Raw genomic sequence first — 20,086 nt, 5'->3', positions numbered from 1 at the left:
TGCGTACATTTAACTTAAGTGTTTATCACATTAATTAATATCCGAAATCAAAATATCCATTAATACAAATCTGTAAATAACAACAGAATTCTCTATAAGAAGACTAGCTAAGCGTCTTAGGTCTTGTACATAAACTTTTCCATTCTTACAATACGAATGTATTAATGCAACGCACGTCACAATCCTATTACGACTGCAAATAAGATCACATGCCTTAAGGTCGTCATTTTAAAATAGAGCCAAGTGGGCGTCATGTACGCAATGCATTTTTATGTAATTTCAGCTTTTGAGCTTCTTGATTTTGCAAATGGTCGCACTTTTTATCTACATTGAATTTGGGTTTAGGCAGCGATAACATCTTTTAGTATGTTTAAATACAAATATTGATCTTAATGCCACTAGATCACACCAAATTTAGTTTTTCGTTACCCAGTTGGGTACAAAACGTGTCCGCTGGAAAAAGAAATCGAATGCTATTAATAACTCAGTTTGAAAATAGCTGGCTCATGCTATTTATAAATTTTATACAAGTTTTGACTGATTGATTTGGTTTGGTAGTCTTTATTACTGCTGCTAGCTGTATATGGGATTAAAATGACTTCATGTCTGCCTTCTATATTTTGGAAATAATTAATTGGATTACTTTATATTTATTTATTTATTATATTTTTTGTGAATTATTCCATTTGTTTTTTCCACTTAAAATAGTGTGAATAACGAAAAAGACAGCATGAACTGTTTTTGTTTTTTGCTTTGTGTCACGTCGAATTTCTGGATTACAATAATGCCCGTCAGGCCGACCCCGTCATTGTGTCGATAAATACTGACTCTATCATTGTCTTTGCCATTTATTTTCTTCAAATGTATGGTAGGCGAGTTTTCAATTGATTTTACTTCTATTACACTAATAAACTAATCAAACTCTATACTATTTTTCAGATCGGGCACGAACACTTTAGGTCTGGTATTTTTCTGCCTGGTGTTTGGCAGCTTACTCGGCACCCTGGGCAGCAAGGGTCAGGTGGTGATAGACTTTTTCCAAGCCATCTTCGAGGTGATCATGAAGATGGTGACCGGGGTGATGTGGTTCACTCCAGTGGGAGTTAGCAGCATCATAGCTGGGAAGATCCTTGGCGTTGATGATGTAGGTAAGTAGTAACTTATTTTTTATCTATTTATATTCGTCTTAACTTTTATGGTTCTACCATCCTTAAGAGTAAGACAAATAGGTTACATAATAGTGTCTTTCCACGGGAAAGTTCTTGCCTTAATGCCTTTTTGAAAATCTCTTCCCTATGGTAAAATATTTTTGCATTTATCATCAAATAGAAGTGATTTGACGTGCCGCTACTTTTTTTTGACTTGGCCCTATCTTTGTTAGCCTGGCGATGGCCGGCTTATAAAAACATACCGGCCTTTTGAGTGAGTGCTTTAGGCGCTGGTAACCTTTGAAAATTAAACGACCATGCTGATGGCAACAAACTAACGAGTTGCGAATCTCATCTCAAGACGCCGTAGTCGAAGAGAACTAAGAATGTAACCATTACCTTATTCGTTGGCACGCGGACCGACACTATTAAAAGGGTCGGGGGGACGAGGAAAACTTCGAGGTTCTCGGCGACGAGGAAGGAACTGAGGTCTTGTGGAGTAATCGTTAATCATTAGTTTAATTTAGTGAGAGCTTTGTGATCATAAACATATCAGTTTAAAGTTCATCCATACTCCAGCGCAGGTGATGTCCCAACTGGTGTGGTTCATCGCGACGGTGACGGCGGGAGTGTTCCTCTATCAGCTGGTGGTGCTGCAGCTGGTGTACTTCTTGTTCCTCCGGCGGAACCCCTACAAGTTCTACTGGGGGCTGTCGCACGCCATGCTCACAGCTTCTGCTACTGCTTCCACGTTAGTAATATTAACAAAATGTATCTTGGTGCTTGAAATATTTTTATAATAAACTTCCTTAAATTTACACGTTTTGGTCATCTAATGAGCATAATTCTGGAAATTAAGTAGTTATTTTTTCACTGTGATAAAAATATATAACCAATAATTAAGAACGTGCTTCTTTTTTTGAATCGGAAAAGCAATAGGGTTATACTTAGGGATATGAATGATTAATGTGTAATATAAAAGTTTTCGATAAAAATTAACACATTTAATATAAACAGACAATAATTATTATAGATTTTAATATTGCTTAACGATTTATATAATTTATGATGTTTTTTTTTACGGTCTCCGCAATATGATCCCACTGCATCTGATGGTAAGTGGAGTGGGGTATCGATGGGATCCAATGGAATGTCGACTGACGAGAGAGGATTACCCTTCGATAATCGCCATAATTATACCAGCCTGTTGAAACCGGATACATAGGCCGATCCCGGAACGCGACACTTACGTGGTACTATGGCGGGTGTTATCACCTTGTACGGTGGTGGCTATGCGGGTGGGTATCGAATATATCCTAGCAACAGCAGATGCTTTATTCCCTCCCAATGTGAGTGATGGTGAGTGACCGCGCTGGTGCGCTGGGCAGGGCGGCGGCGCTGCCGGTGACGTTCCGCGCGATGGAGGGCGCGCTGCGCATCGACGCGCGCATCACGCGCTTCGTGTTGCCGATCGGCTGCAACATCAACATGGACGGCACCGCGCTGTTCCTCGCCGTCGCCGCCGTCTTCATCTGCCAGATGAACAGCATGCATCTCGGGTTCGCGCAGCTGGCTACCATATTGTGAGTTATAATTTTCCTGTTCTCAACTTACTCTAGCGGCGATAGCCTAGTTGGGTGTGGAACGGACTGCCGAGACGAATGTCCGCAGGTTCAAATCCCAAGGGCACACACCTCTGATTTTTCTAAAATAATTGTGTGTATTCTTTGTAAATTATCGCTTGCTTTAACGGTGAACGAAAACATCGTGAGGAAACCGAGGAAATATGAGAAATTCCGTATAGGAATTTTGAGGGTGTGTGAAGTCTACCAATCCGCACTAGGCCAGCGTGGTGGACTAAGGCCTAATCGCTCTCAGTAATAGAGGAGGCCCGTGCCCAGCAGTGGGACAGTACATGTATAATACAGGGCTGATATTATTATTATTATTAACTTATTCTGGGAAGTCAGTCTTTTGCGCAAGTTGTTCAATGAATTTTGATTACTCTTTACGATCGGCAGCAGTCCAACCTTTATTACACTTTAGTTGTTGGTGAAATCCGACTAAGAGTACTAACTAACTAAAAGTCAGAGCTAGGACTTCTTAACTTATGATTTATCATAAGAACAACGGCATGTTTTCGTTCTCTCAAGCCAATTAATGTTTTATACTGCTCGTTCGTGCGCAGCCACTTGGAGTATGCATCTCAAGTTTGGAACCCTCAATACGAGATATATAAGTCTCGTATTGAGAGCGTCCAGATGAAATTCTTACGCTACTTAGATTTTAAGGCTAAGCAATGGTCTGATGATTACAACCATCGTTGCAAAAGGTACCATTTTTTGCCGTTGGACCAAAGACGCTGCATTAATGACATTTGCTTATTAATGAACATCGCAAATGGTTTGATTGACTGTCCCGAACTTTTATCAAAATTAACAATGAGAACTAATCAGATTGGATTTCGACAGCGTCCGCTATTGCACGTACCCTTTACAACAACTAATTACAGGCGTAATTCTTTTCTTTTGCGCAGCGCTTTAAATTTTAATATGCTTTCACGTGTATCAGACATTGACCTGTTCTGTTCTAAAACTAGCACATTAAGGCGGCTTCTAGCCAAATTATATTTTGATACTTAATGATTCTTTTTAAAATTATATTCATATCTGTAATACTTCTCATAGGACTACATAAGTAATACTGTTATTTTTATTATTATTATTTTTTTGGTTCTTTTTAATATCGATATTTGTATACTCAAATGTGGAGGCTAGTTATTAGCAACTTAATTATACATTGATGTGACTTAATTTAATGTTATTAGTCTGTAAGCCTTCCTAAAAAATAAATAAATTAAAAAAAAAAAAATACATAATCCATATTATAAACGGTAGTAATATATCAAGGAGCATACCATTTTTTTACCACAAAAGCTGTTTCGTCACCACAAAAGACACTTTTTTAAAATTGATCAAGATCGATATTCCCTTTTCTTCCAGTTTGACGTCAACGGCAGCGTCGATGTCATCAGCATCAGTGCCGTCGGCAGCGCTGGTGTTGTTGCTGGTGGTGCTGGCGTCAGTGGACGCGCCCACACACGACGTCTCTCTGCTCTTTGCTGTCGACTGGCTTGTGTATGTATATTGTAGAGTTGACTGTGTTTTTGATGATAATGTATGGGAGTCACAACTGTAGCTATAATGAAACTCCAAAGATGGCACTGAATATAATATGTATTTCAAAGCTCCAGAGTACGTTTAATACACAGTGGCGTACTTAGGTGGTAATAGTAACAAATCGTAATGCGTACTAATTAAACAAAGGCGTACGTTGCTTTTATATGGAAGGTATGGTGTGACACAGCGTTCCTGCCCAACTACGTACATGCACTTACATAGCTGCGCAAGTTTTTGTGTCCCAACATATATACATATACTTGTACTGCTGCTGTAAGGCAAAATTTTGTATCTTATATGGTTCTGTATTCCAAATTATTTGCACGCAGGAATATCTGCGAGCAAAAGCTAATACTGATATAAAATAATTTTCTTTTAACTCATTGTTGCCTTTTCTAAGACCTGTAGATAAATAAGCTTTGTTTTGCAGAAGTTACAGAGTTTTATAAAGGTTACATTTCTAACATTATTATTTCAAATATATTTATTTATTTCCAGTGATCGCATACGAACAACAAACAACATGCTGGGCGACTGCTACACGGCGGCCGTGGTGGAACACCTCTCCAAGAATGAGTTGATGGCGTGTGATGCTGTGTCTATTGTAAGTATTCAATTTTGTACATTACTTATCTAGAATATTAGGACGAATTCACATTTGACTCAATGTCAGAAAGAGAATTTGATATATGGCCAAGTTCTACAATTATTTATAGGAAGGAAAAGAGATTTAGGAATCAAATACTCTGATTTAATTCTCTGCCGTTATGTGGAATCTCTTAAAGTGCAGTGAATTGTTCGGACGACGCCTTTCCATTGTAACTCATCTAATTAATTCTACTTCAATAAGAGATCAGTGCAATATATCATTTTATAAGCATATAAAACAAACATTTGTTGCTGGTGGTAGGAAATACTTTTTATCTGTCCGGATAGCGACCACCGTACACAAGATATTAAACTCACCGTAGTGGTCCACGTAAGTGTGTCGCGTTCGGGGGTCAGCCTGTGTATATCCGGCTCCAACAGACCGGCATAATTGTGTCAACTGCCGAGAGGTAATCATCTCTCGTCAGTCGACATTCTATTGTACCCCACTCTATTTACCATAAGGTTTAGTGCAAAGTGAAAGCGGCGATAGCTTAGTTGGGTGTGGAACGGACTGCCAAGATGAATGTCGGCATGTTCAAATCCCATGGGCACACGCCTTTGACTTTTCTAAAATCATGTGTGTATTCTTTGTGAATTTATCGTTCGCTTTAACGGTGAAGGAAAACATCGTGAGGAAACCTGCACATCTGAGAAGTTCTCTATAGGAATTTCGAAGGTGTGTGAAGTCTACCAATCCGCACTAGGCCAGCGTGGTGGACTAAGGCCTAATCCCTCTCAGTAGTAGAGGAGGCCCGTGCTCAGCAGTGGGCAAGTATATAATACAGGGCTGATATTATTATTATTAGTGGGGTCACTTTGCTGTGCCTGTATTAAATAAATCTCGGACAGTTTTGCCAACAACCTTCTTAACATGAATACCACTTCATTTTGCCTACTCCTTACATGAATAGCAGTTTGCTTACTATGACTCCTGCTATACAAATATCTGCAAACTTCTAGGAAGCAACAAACGGTCTTACGCCAAGCACTGAAGCGGACACTGGGATGGTAACTCCTGGGAAGCGATCCATGATGTCCGATGACGTCATCATTGATGTCCAGGGGAACTCCGTGCAGCGGATATAGGTAGCGTATAAGGGTCGGATTTATCCTAGATTTTGGGTTTAGGGTGGTAAAACGAATTGCAGGTAATATTAAGTAGTATGTGAGCTGGGTTTTGTTCGTGGATTTTGATGTTCGCTTTGCTGGTAGTAGGATATTTGGACCCCGATAACGACCACCATATGCAAAGTGTAAAACACGCCATAGAGCCCCATCTAAGTGTGTTATGTTCTAGGATATGTCCGATGTAAAATAGGCCGGCATAATTATGTCGATTAGTGAGGGATAATCACCTCTTTTCAAACCGATCTGGACTACTCTAATTATCATCAGGAGCAAGGCGGTCACTTCGCCGTCCTCGTATATAGAAAAATCCAAGTGTCAATTGAAACTTATTCTTCATTTATAATGTAGTCCCACCTATTATGTATCGATCGGTACAATAGCGCTCTGAGGTCCTGGGTTCGAATCCCGGGTCGGGCAAAGTGATATTTGGGTTTTTCTGCTCAGTATCAGCCCGGAGTCTGGAATTTGTGCCCGATATGGCGATAGGCTCGCCCCCTATCACATCATGGGACGGAACATACTTGGCGAAAAGTGGGTGCCCTAGTTGCGCCTCTGCATACCCCTTCGGGGATAAAATGCGTGATGTTATGTATGTATGTATGTTTTATTAAACTATAATCTCCAGGGCAAAGTGTTTTCGGGTTTTCCTACTTAAAGCAGCCCGTTGGGCATTTGTTGCCGATTTGGCGATAGGCTAGCCTCTATCACATCATGGGACGAAACACACGAGTGGGTGTCCTGGTTGCACCTCTTCGGGGATAAAGGGGAGATGTATGTATAATAATTTATTAAAGTCCAACATTATAGCTTGAACCAGGACTTCTCATTGACTCTAGGTTTTACAGAACTTTTTTTTTAAAGTTATCTGCGAATAAAACCCAGTAGTATTGTATTCTATTAAAAATAGAATTTATATAACCGATGCAATACCTTCTGATTATAATGTGATGTCAATTGTAGAATGGAATAATCTTGCACGTATTATAGTGTAATATTAAATTAAGGGAATTGTATGGGAGATTTGGAATAATAACGCATAGACGGAATTAAGTAATATGGTGTATATGAAGTTTAATATAATTAAATGTAAAATGTATACACAGTAAAATGAAGTAAGCTTATATGTGGATTTCATGATGTAAGGAAATACAATATTTGACCTTATTGAATATTATATTTGGTCTATCGTAAATAAAAACCAGTGTGGTAAAATATCAGAAAAAATAACGTCAGAAAGGCAGATTTGCATAACAAAATATACCAAAGGTAATTCAGTTTACTCTTATTTTGCTATGCGTTATTATTCTAAGTATAAGGTCAGTTTAGAAGAAGTGTTTCAGAACGTGATCAAGATGGCGTTCGTGATCGTCGACCATTTTTTGTACTTCTGTAGGCGTTTTGAGAGAATTTTGGAATATTTACTTGATATATTTTAAATCTGTCGATGGCCTATTTGCCAATGTTATCCGTATTTTTGCGGTATATCATCTATTAAAATGATTTGTATACGTTTGGGTTACGGGCGGTGCCAAATGTGTGCATGTAATCACATTTTCTTTGATTGTTAAAGCGTCTGTGTTGACGTATTATGTTTAGATGGACGAGTCGTTTGTGTATTCTGTAGAATATAGGATTTTCTTTAGATTAATTGTCATCATCATTGCCATCATCAGATCGTGGTAAGCCGTCGCTGGACACAGCCTTCTCCTGTATCTCTAGTCTTAGACTTACCCATCGGAGAGCTGTTAGAAGTATTTTTTGAAACTCCATCTGATTTAATCATTCAGTCTTCATAGATATGATTTTATTGCTTTTGTATTTTTATGTCAGTCCACCATTTAGCAAATTGTGACGTGTTATGTAAATTAATATCACTAGAGACGCAAACGACTCGTTTCTGACTTTGCTTTATTATCGAATTCTTTGATTATTTAATTCCTTCATCTTTCTTTTATTGTGAGTAAATAATGATTATGGAAATAATTTTGATTGTTTTAGCTCTTAGAGAATTTTGGCAATGAAATTTGCAAATTTTTGGGATAGCAACATTTCTCCTCTATTCTTTCAAAGTTATTTGTCTGATATAATTTTATGGGAAAAATAATAAATATTTAATACATTAACGAGATAAGTAACAATTACTGAAATAAGCATGAAGAAAACTTTTGAATTATTTATTTGGAATTGTGTCTTTTTCAGTTTGATCCATAATACCAATTTTTACTCACAATAAATTATTTTTTATATTAATTCGTTATTTAGCTGATTAAGTTTACATTCGTAGATTACTTTAGTGAATTTCGTAGTAAAGCATTTATTATATAAATTAAATGTACCAAAAACTGTTGTATGACCTACAATGTTTTGTCATCAATTTGTCTCTTGTCAATAAGTAGAATGAATGATTTTGGAATATCTTTGAGATCGGCAATTAGAAAAGATCGAATATTTTCGATTTGTAACTTTGATTCAATCATTTACTTACATCACATAATCAAGTTACATCTTTCTTTTTATGAATATTTTTCGTTTAATACGCGTATCCATTTGGTCAACAAATCTAAAGTTAGAAAGAGACTGTTCGCGAACTACATTATCATCTTTAACTTCTTGATCTAAGTAATGTACTTGTGTCGGCTTGTATTAGTATATGTATACTTTAGAATAATATACTTACTTTTTATATACTCATATAAGTAGACAATGTTTTTATATCTAATCTTCGAGGCAAGATGTTTCGTATTCTAAATTTTGTCTAGTTAGGTTTGTGTTAATGAGAGATAAATAAGCTCGAGAAATTTAGGATTCACATCAGCTTACCCCTTCGAGGAAACAATCGTAAGCTAATGTAATCTATTTTTAAGCATTGTGCAGTTTATTGTATTCGTTTGGATATGTGTACGTATATTTGGCTCATGGATAACACTGAAATTAATCAGGGTAAAATTATTAGGTTTTGTTTCTACCCGTTTTGAGGGATCGTAAAAAGGCTGTTTTTAAAGTCAGTTCACACTTAAATAAAACCCAATTCCGATAGAATGTATTTTACATCGATGTGTTTGTTTGATACTTGTAGCAACTAATTCTTGGGTCTAGAATCTTAAATATTTTTGGAGTTGTCGTCAGGCAAGCAATGGTTGAAATGATAACCAATCAAAAATTACGCATTAGACTCTTGTTGTTCAAGTTCTGAGCTTTGACTGTGCTCTCAAAGTGTATCCTTATAAAATTGTTACTAACAATAATTTTTCATGTGAATAAGACTTCTGTCATTCAATGTATAACCTTTATATTTTGCTTTTAGTTGATTGAATGCTCTCAGTTTTCAAAATAATTTTATAATTGCCAAATCAAGCATTGTATTAAGATCAGGGGCTCCTATTCCGTCTACGGGGTATGGTAAATAGAGGATTTATTTACTCTTACATAAACGGCTATCGAAGCTATCCTTCGAATAAAACACCCGTAATAATTGCTAGACGGATTCGCCCCTATAGACGGAATAACCGTACAATATTTTGCATTGTGGGTATGGACCCGCAACTATTAGGAAATTCACGGGAATTTGACCCTTCTGGTATCAGATATTATAACCAACCCGTTTCTATAATTATGTAAACAAGTGTCTCTATCTTTCTTAGGTACGGCGCCTGGTTCTCATGCGCCATCATTTAGCTAAATGATCAAAAATGTAATGTAGTTATTGCTAACTGTGATAAAATGTATTCTGTTGTAGGTTTATTAACGTTCATTATGCCGTGTGAGGTTCAGAGATGTGATTTCGGTGAATAAGTATATCATATTAACAAAATATATTTCATTTATTATGTGGTTGTTTTATTTAAAGTCCTATCGTCTTATGATAGCCTATGACTATTGTGCAGTTTCCTTGGAATCTAGTTTAGTCATTATCTTTCGATTTTAGATTGTGCTGTATTCAAAGTGAGTTTATATCTGTGATTTTTAGTTTGAGAACATTGCATTTTATCCTATCTGTATTTTTTATTTGAAATATATATAAACATATTATTCATGACCAGGGATCTAAGAAATTGTTCATATATTGTAGATGTTCAGTTGCTAAAATTCGACTGTCGAATTTAATATTTGTACATTATACAAATATTTTTATATAATATTACAAATATATTAAACTAGCTTTTGCCCGCGGCTCCGCCCGCGTTATAAAGTTTTTCGTGCTAAAGTTTTCCGTTATAAAAGTCACGCTATATATTTTCCCGGGAGCCTATGTTCTTCCCAGGGTCTCAAACTGTCTCCATACCAAATTTTATCCTAATACGTTGGGTAGTTTTTGAGTTTAACACGTTCGGGCAGACCGATGCAGCGGGGGACTTTGTTTTATGATATATTTTTGTAGAACTTTTTAAGAGGAACAATCCCGTCATACATTATTGTTGCATAACTTTAACCGTTTACGCAGCGCACGCAACAGAAGCTCTCAAAACTAATAAATTGTCCCCGTTTTTGCATCATGTTTCATTACTGCTCCGCTCCTATTGGTCATAGCGTGACGATATATAACCTATAGCACTCCAGGAACAAAGGGCTATCCAACACAAAAATATTTTTTCAGTTCGAACCGGTAGTTCCTGAGATTAGCGATTACTGCTCCGCTCCTATTGGGCATAGCGTGATGATATATATAGCCTATAGCATTCCAGGAACAAAGGGCTACCCAACACAAAAAGAATTATTCAGTTCAAACTCCTAGTTTCTGAGATTAGCCATTACTGCTCTGCTCCTATTGGTCATAGCGTCATAATATATAGCCTATAGCACTTCACGAACAAAGGGCTATCCAATACAAAATGAATTTTTTAGTTCGAACCGGTAGTTCCTGAGATTAGCCATTACTGCTCTGATCCTATTGGGTATAGCGTGATGATATCATCATAGCCTTTTGTTCGTGGAGTGCTATATATAGCCTATAGCACTTCACGAACAAAAGGCTATCCAACGCAAAAATATTTTTTCAGTTTGGACCGGTAGTTCCTGAGATTAGCGCGTTCAACACAAACAAACAAACAAACAAACTCTTTAGCTTTATATAATAGTATAGATTAATTAGTAATATTTAAATGGCGGCGATAGGTGTACGTGGTACAGACTGCCGAGAAGAATGATTTTTCTAAAAATTATGTGTGTATTCTTTGTGAATGATCACTTGCTTTAACGGTGAAGGAAAACATCGAGCATGAATTCTGCATATTTGAGAAATTCTCTATAGGAATTTTGAGGGTGTTTGAAGTCAGTCTACCAATCGGCATTAGGCCAGCGTGGTTGACCTTATCCCTCCCAATAGTAGAGGAGGTCCGGATCCAGTAGTAGGACAGTATATTATAGTCAAGCATTTGTTGAATTTCTGAAATAAAAAATCCCAATATAGTTTTTAAAGGTTTATTTTATCCTCTTTAAACACTCCGCAGACGGACATCGGAACTTAAATGTATATTGACATTATATTTACAACTACTTGATACTCTGTTCAAAGCACTTGAATTAAATCCATCATGAAAAAGTTTGCGGCAGCATTTTTAACCATTCAAAATTTATAGAATTATTTATCAAAGTCGATGCAAACTTAAGTCTGCTTTTACCAGATGATCTTACACTTGACTTTTAATACATAGTAAATACAGATTTTTACATAATTTGTGACATATAACATTAGTAACATAATAATGGATTATAAAAATAACTATAATTAAAATCGGAGGTACAACATCGAACAGAGTACACCAGAATTCATACTTAGACGAAAATCACAGTACAATCATGATATTATGATTTACTACAAAACTTTTACAAATGTATACATTGACCGCTGATATACTGACAGAACTACGGAAGCTTAAACTATGCGGCATACAATACTTATAGCTTAGAGTAAAGCTGAGTTATTTATTATAATAATACACAATAACATGGCAGTCTTTGTTTTATTATTTTACAAGACACTAATATACACGCTATTTATTTACATATAAAATTACAACCCGAATGTATTTTATTTACAGTTACCGTAAAATCGGTAATAAGCGCATAGATTCTCACTTTGAGCACTAACAAGACGATGCACAAAATGATTGAAAAGAGAAATGAACCGATCAGATCGGTGTTAAATAAATTAAACTAACAATACTTACGGTCGGGAATTGTGAATTCATCATAAACGGTGTAGTTACGCGTTCTTATATAGATAATGGCATAAAACATAAATGTAGAAATATCATCGATGTATGTGCATATTTCATACATTAAAATTGAAGAATAATTATCATAATATGCACCCTTTATTCTCTTTGATTTGGCACCTCGTAAACACTTAACATTTCTCAACTCTGTTTCTATCTCAAATTATTTACATTGATATTAACCGGCTATACACGGTCTTATATCACATTTGATGAATTCCCAATACCCCCTTAACCAAACAGTCGATACAGCAATATTTACAATAACTTAAGTATACAATCATATCCTCATCGTAGAATGAGGAGGTTTTCTATTAGCAGGTGCTGGAGGCAACCCAGGACCCACAAGAGGAGACATCGAAGGTGATCTCGTCGCTAGTGGAGATAAGGACGGTGAGAAAGATGGAGACATGGCAGCGGCGGCGGAAAATCCACCAGGAACATCATGACTTATTGGCGACCTAGGTAACAGGAGCTGTGGTTGCCTACAGGATAAGGACGGTGCTGGACAACTTCTGGGAGCTACTGTAGTTAAGAGGGGAGGTGGGACACTTTTACCACCTGATATTGAAGTCCCTTTACTCTTGGCACTAGAGGCCCCACTATTTCCACTTTGAAGTGACACAGCATCATCCTTTAATCGAGCTATTTCAGAGAATACGTGTGCCAATGGTTGGTATTGAGGCCCCCAATCGAGTAAGTAATCCCAATTGTAACTGCCCGTTAATTCTTCTTCGGAATGTACTATAGAACTGAGACTCCCAGTCATGGATGGTCCGGCAGTCGGCACTGCGGCGTTGTCCCCAGCAGTACTTGGGAAAGCACCTAGGGCCATTGCCCTGTCAACCGCAGCACTGGCTTCATCAGCACTGCTTGCTCTTTCACTACCAGTTACTTCGTTTAATTTGGCATAAATAAGATTAGTGATATCATTTTCATGCGCACCGTCTTCATCAAACATGTGCATAGAGTCTATTGGAGCATGGTGTAACATTGTATCTTTATTGCCTACATTTTCTGAGCATCTTCTAGAAGAAGTAGAGGCACCTCCACCGGTACCTGAGTCCACTATGCCTAATCTAGCCAAATATTCTTGTGTGTTATGAACAGATACGTCTGAAAGATTATCGTCGTCCGCTTGTCGGTGAATACCAGCTTCTCTCTGTAGTGGACCCTCATTTATCATTCTAATTTCCTCATCTTCGCCGTCCTCACCATCTTCTGCAGAGCCACGACCACTAGATCCTGATTGATCAGACCCAGAAAGTTCTGACGTAGTTGCAGCACCAGAGTTTGAACTAGCTGTATGAGGTCCGTAGGGTGGTATTTCGTCATATTTGGGAGGAGCAAATTGATTAGCAGAATTAACAGTACCAGGATTTCTTATGGGTATTGTATCGAATGCACTAGGGTCCACATAACTGTTTGTAGCCCCAACACCTTCAGAACTCAATCCTGGTTTATTGACTTTCTTGTGTCTCTTATTTTTCATATGATAAAATAGAAATAGTACAGCAAATATTATAGTGATTAATATAAATGCTATTAGTAGCCCTAATGCCCAATCGGCAAGCCCACCGCTTGATGCGGCAGTCGTGTCATTTATTTGATCAGCATCTGATGCTAATGCCATGTCGTTCATTGCTATTTCGACAGCAGTTTTATTTGTCAAAGAACCTTGTCTTCCAGAACTTGCGGTGACAACTAGACTTATTGATTTGTCTGATCCAAAAAGATGTTGCACAGTATCAACTTTCTTCTTCAATATAATAACACCGGTTGTCCTGTTTATTTTGAAGTAAGAATGAGAAGTCGACAGCTGATAAACGATTCTTCCATCGATACCCTTATCCCTATCTGTGGCTGTAGCTTGTCCTATAGTATATCCAGCTGGTAACGATCCTGATTTAGGAACTCTGAATTTGTATGTCTTTTGTGTGAACTGAGGATAAAACTCGTCTCGACTTTCAATGTCTATTCTGACTTTAACTGTAGTACTTTTTCCTCCCAAATCTGCAGCTTTGATTGAAAATTCATATTTACTTTTATGTTCATAATCAAAAACAGCATTAGTATTGACCAAACCTGAAGCTGAATCGATAAGAAACATTTTCCAAGCATCGTCATTTCTATTATAATTGTTCGACGCAGGCGCAATAGAATAGTTAAGTTTTCCATATCTTCCTTTATCTAAATCAGTAGCTCTGGCTGTGAATATTGAAGTACCAACTCTCTCATTCTCTCCAATTGTTTCGAAGTATTCATTGACAGGGAAGGTCGGCGCGTTATCATTTTCATCAATAAGTCCTACTTTGACGTAAACAGCGTTGCAAAGAGTCGGCGAACCTTGATCACATGCAACTACGATAAGTTTATATTCAGTACTTCCAGAATCATAATCAAGGGTTCTATTGACCGTAAGCACACCAGTTGTGGGATGTATGAAGAATAGATTCTCATTATCTCCTGATGTAACATTGTACGTTATTGCTGCATTAGGAGTTCCATACAAATCAGCATCAGTTGCAGTGAGCTGTGTCAACGTGTAGCCTATTTTCACATCTTCACTAACAGTTAATTCAAAATCATTTACGGAAAAGACAGGAGCGTTGTCATTGGCATCAGCGACGGTAACAAATATAGTAATAGCTGTTTTATTATGATTGTGAGTTAGAATCTTTCCTTGTTCGACTGCTGCTAAGCCTAAAACGTATGAATCTTGGCTTTCTCTATCAAGCATATTGAGCAGAATTAGTGCTCCTTCTAAAGTGACGTCGAACATGTCCCCTTCGTTACCAGATATGATGTGGAAATCTAGGTTATATTTCTTAAGCACGTCGTTCATTCCGCCGATTTGAAGAAGTGACGTTCCTTTTTTGGTGTCTTCGTTGACAGTGATCCTGAAAATTTCGATTTTGTTTATTAGTTTAAATACTACGTCATTATTCATATTTAGACACCAATAGGAAAAATAATTAATTCATATAATTATATGTTACTCGAAAGTTTTGCAAATGAAAATACAAATAAAAATCAAGGTATTTGGAATATGATTGAGTATAAACTGTACCTGTAAGTATCCTGTCCAATGAAAGGTTTTATTTCCGAAGACGCTCCAGTACTGATCCTCACTGAGGCAACAGCACTTCTGTTCGGCTTGCCGTGGTCAGTTGCCACTACCGCTAGCTGCGTATCTCTCTGATTGGAAGGCAAGGCGCTATAGTTCACGAAGATTGCACCAGATGTCGCGTCTATGGTAATATCCTTTAGTTGAGTGAAGGATGGAGTAGCTTATCTTCCCATTATCTTTGGTATCTCTGTCTTTTGCGCTAACTGAGCCGATTTCTTGAGAATCTGTCCCTTCTGAAAATTTATTAGATAATTTTATTAGTTGTTATTTTTTGTTTATGGTGCATTCGCCTACTAAGAGTGAGATATTTCTTTATAAAAAAAAGTATTTAGCCTTTAGTAAAAAACGTATGTGTTTATAAAAATTATACAAAATACTCACCAGGCAATATTATGTTGTAAGAAATATCATCAAAAACTGGTGTATTATCGTTGACATCTGTCACTTGAATGGTCAAAGTCGTCTTCGCAACATGTTCACTATCCGACGCTGTCACATTTACTTGGTACGACTTGCGATTTTCAAAATCCAGAGGTTTATTCAAAACTATCTTGCCGCTGTATTTATCAATTGAAAACACATTGTTCGCTTCTGTGATCGTATATTTAAGCGCGGGGTATGTGTCAACGTCATTCGCTGTCACCGAAGTGAGCACCGTCCCGACTTCCGCTCCTGAAAAAATAAACGTAAAAGATTTAAACTTTCAACATTTGCGTTCGAGTCTTTAACGATCCACAAAATAACATCTAAAATAAAACCGACCGCGCACAATGATACAAAAAGGAGAAGGCGGCCCGTTCGGAGACACCGCTAAAACATGCACTCGGAAAAAATGTAATACCGTCCAATAAATATTGATCCTAAAGGAGTCTCTTTTATTTAATCTCCGCTAAGGAATCGAATAGTCCATGTAAGCCGGTCGCGGAGTCGGGAATACAAATTATGTAAAATGCGTCCTCACTCGTGGAACGCTTTTTATTCTGCCAATTTATTTCGCAAAGTCGATATGTCGGCCAACGGCAATTTAAAACCGAATGCGTGAGTAAAAACGTACCTTCTGAGACTGAGATGACGTTCGGAGGTGGGAAAGTCGGCTGGTTGTCGTTTACATCCACTACGTTGATTCTGAGCGTCGCCGTTCCAGTCATTTGTGGGTCACCTTCATCCGTAGCGATTACTGTCAGTTTGTACGTCTCCCTAATCTCCCGATCAAGAACAATGTTAGTTTTGACGGATCCGGAGAATGCTGGCTCAATAATGAAAGCGTTATCATGGTTGCCATCGACTATGTGGTAAAGTATTCTTGCGTTTACTCCATGGTCACCATCCTTGGCTGCTAGTTGTACAACAAATTCACCTTTGGTGTTGCCTTCAAGGACGTTGGCAATGTATTGTTGTTGGGTGAACCTCGGTGCATGGTCATTTTGATCTAAAAGATTGACTATCACGTCACAATAGCCGTACAGAGCCGGGGAGCCTTCTGTACGAGCAGCGATGACTAACTGTCTTCTAGGTCCAGGATACGATTCGTAATCCAAGTTCGCGGAATTATTTACTCGTAATACACCAGTATTTGAGTCTATTTCAAAAGCGTATTGGTCATTTCCATTGCCAATTTCGTAAATAATTCTTTGACGACGACCGTCACTTCTAACTGCTGTTACTTGTAAAACTTCTTTTCCATAAGGAGTGTTTTCATCTATAGTTATATTGTATGTCGAATTTTGGAAATTGAGTAGTGGGGTAAGGTCAGAAAAATCTCCCACACGTATCTCAATAAGACCGATGGAGCTTTGTGGTGGGATACCTTTATCCTTTGCAATTATTTTCAGATGTATTAATTTGCCATTCTCACTAGCCAAGCTCTGTGTGGCCGTAAGTACCCCTGTGGTGGGATTTATGCGAAATTTATTGTTATAAGTGTCCAGCAACTCATACAATATTTCTGCATTCGTTCCAATATCCTTGTCCGTTGCTGATACTCGCAGCAGGCTTTGTCCAGGTGGAGTCAAGGTAGCTACTTGTTCTTTGAAAGGGAATTTTGTGAAAATCGGCTTATTGTCGTTGACGTCTCGAATGGTTATTTCAACCGATACTCGTTGTGATCTTGCAATGTATCTACCCTCATCTGTGGCTACAGCTTCAAAATGATACACGTTTACTTTTTCCCTGTCGAATGCTCTGAAAAAAACATAAATATTTAGAATTTTTATATTCTTAAGTTCGGAAGTAAAAGCTTATTACTGTGAAAAAAAAAATTCGATAATAGACGTGAAATAAAGTGCACACTTACCCCGTGGTAAAAATGATGCCAGATTTATTATCTATCCTGAAAAGTCCTTGACTTTCATTCGCCAGAGAATACACTATACGTTTGTTAAATCCCAAGTCAGCATCTGTTGCCCTTACTTTTATAACAGACGTGTCAATTGCTGCATCTTCAAGTATCGCTGCAGAATAATGTCCAGTGTCGAAAACAGGATCATTATCATTCTGATCTTCAACCATTACTGTGATGTTGCAAGACCCTTGTAATGCCACAGGTGATCCGTGATCAAAAGCCGTTATAGTTAGATGGTATCTCGCCTGAGTTTCACGATCTAATGTCCTAGCAGTCAATTGTCCAGTAGTTGGGTCAATGGAAAATTTATTTCCATTATTTCCAGACGTGATACTGTATGTTATAACTCCATTTGCTCCTATATCTTTATCAGTAGCTGCAACTGTATGTATAACTTCTGGATTGTTGTTCTCCGGCACAGCTAGAGGGTAACAAGATCCAGTTTTGAAGGTAGGGGCGTTGTCGTTTACATCCATAACACTGATAGTGACAGTTGCTACATCAAAGTTAGTTGTGGATTGGAATGTGCTCGCATCTGTGACGTAGACTGGGAATATGTACTGATCTCTTTCTTCTCTGTCGATTCTTGTCTTAACAGTAATAGTGCCAAGGCGTTCGTCTATTACAAATTTGTCATCGGCGACACCTGATGGTATTGTGTACGTTAAGTTACCTGTAAAAAGCAGTCATGAATTTATAAAAGTAGAACATTGTGGAAAATAATAATAATTATATTTTAGTGACATATTATATATCATAGAAACTTATTCATAACAAATTAAATACTCACTTGCAGTTCCCCTCGAAGATTTTGCAGTGAGTCTAGTAACAAAACTTCCAGGTCGTATGTCTTCGCTAATGTTTGCTCTATACATGGAATCAGTAAATCTCGGTGGAACATTAGTAGATTCTTGAAGAGTCAGCATTAAAGTCATGTGGCTTTGTCTTGGGAACGGTATACCGTGGTCTGAGGCAGTCAGATTCAGTTTATATAGCCCAGGACGTACCCTCGAAATATCTGACGAGTACTTATTGGAGAATGTAAGCTTTCCCACATCGTATTCCATTGAGAAGTAAGCGTGATCGTTACCACCAGAAATATAGTATGATATTTTTCCATTGTCACCAGAATCAGCATCAACTGCCAGTGCTTGGTACAAAGTTCCTGTTAAAGTATTCAATGAAACGATCGCTTTGGTCGCTGACACAAAAGTAGGAGTGTTGTCATTTGCATCAGTTACAGAAATATGCACGGTTGCTAGTGTTGCCATTCTCTGCGAAATGTTTGTTGCTAAGTCAGTAGCTTCGATAACCAGCCAATACTCGTTTAATACCTCGTAATCTAAAGCAGAAGTGAGGGTTAGAGAACCAGTTAGTGGGTCAAGATTGAATACATTCTTGATCGGTGGCAACGAAGATATTATATGGAAATTCAAATCCCCATTAGGACCTGCATCGTCATCTTTTGCCGTAAAATTGTAGACGATGGTACCGATAGGAGTTATTTCTGAAATTTCTATGTTTATAGGATCGTGAGGCCACCGGGGAGCGTTGTCATTGATGTCAACAATTTCAATTTTAACAGTAACTGCGCTGCTCTGTGGATTATTTGTTGCTGAAGTATCCAAAGCCCTCACTTCGAGTCTATACTCGTCTTGAATCTCTCTGTCTAGTTGGCGAGCAACCACTAAAGATCCAGTTCTGCGATCTATCTCAAATGTTCCTGGAGAGTGATCTGTTGTCAAAGACATTAGCAAATAGGAAATCTGTTTCTCTTCGTTATCGTTAATAGAATTCTCTTCGAGGCCGCTATCACAGCAGGCGACTGTTCCTATCACATGACCAATCTTGGCATCTTCTTTTACTATAAAAGACAAGCTTGAACTTGTAAATGTTGGTCTGTTGTCATTTAAGTCTAATACTTCAACTTTCAGTTGCCTAATGGTCTGTTTCGGAGGAGTACCACCATCAGTAGCCGCGACAGTCAAGCGATAAATCGACCTCTCTTCATGATCAAGGACTGTAACAAAATAAACTGTTATTAATCTGTATAAAATATAATTTTATTATTATTATTTTCCCGTAATGAGAAATCCCAGTAAATATCATATAATTTTCTCGAGTAATTTATTACTAGTCAAATTATACGATGTGTGCATAACCTTTAGCGACATCTAATCATTCTTTAGTTTTATACTCCATGTGGTCACGTTGGACGATAGATAGTTATTAGCTTGACGTTTGAAATCATAAAAGTTAATAAGTTTTGCTACAAAATTAATTACCGTCGGTGA

General features: G+C 37.7%; 2 protein-coding genes across 5 annotated transcripts in view; one reads left to right on the top strand and one right to left on the bottom strand.

Moving 5' to 3' along the window:
• LOC115446378 (excitatory amino acid transporter) overlaps nt 1–9,933 on the top strand; it is a 35,291-nt gene extending 25,358 nt beyond the window's left edge. For all 4 annotated transcript variants that reach the window (XM_030173016.1, XM_030173019.2, XM_030173018.2 and 1 more), the window contains 6 exons: nt 940–1,148; nt 1,728–1,899; nt 2,537–2,731; nt 4,151–4,285; nt 4,826–4,931; nt 5,939–9,933. In XM_030173016.1, the coding sequence (XP_030028876.1) occupies nt 940–1,148; nt 1,728–1,899; nt 2,537–2,731; nt 4,151–4,285; nt 4,826–4,931; nt 5,939–6,064 (943 nt within the window). In that variant the 3' untranslated portion in view covers nt 6,065–9,933. The remainder of the gene's footprint in view (nt 1–939; nt 1,149–1,727; nt 1,900–2,536; nt 2,732–4,150; nt 4,286–4,825; nt 4,932–5,938) is intronic.
• Nucleotides 9,934–11,510: 1,577 nt separating this feature from the next.
• The window catches only part of LOC115446385 (protein dachsous), a 308,434-nt gene continuing 299,858 nt past the window's right edge, over nt 11,511–20,086 (bottom strand). The window contains 7 exon segments of the mRNA XM_030173034.2: nt 11,511–15,221; nt 15,392–15,576; nt 15,578–15,684; nt 15,833–16,123; nt 16,506–17,632; nt 17,745–18,465; nt 18,583–19,812. Coding sequence (XP_030028894.1) covers nt 12,602–15,221; nt 15,392–15,576; nt 15,578–15,684; nt 15,833–16,123; nt 16,506–17,632; nt 17,745–18,465; nt 18,583–19,812 — 6,281 coding nt within the window. The 3' untranslated portion in view covers nt 11,511–12,601.

Source organism: Manduca sexta, chromosome 24 (assembly GCF_014839805.1).
Source record: "Manduca sexta isolate Smith_Timp_Sample1 chromosome 24, JHU_Msex_v1.0, whole genome shotgun sequence".
NCBI classification, from domain to species: Eukaryota; Metazoa; Arthropoda; class Insecta; order Lepidoptera; family Sphingidae; genus Manduca; species Manduca sexta.
Note: the sequence above shows the minus strand (reverse complement) of the source record. Positions and strands in the feature narration are given on the sequence as shown.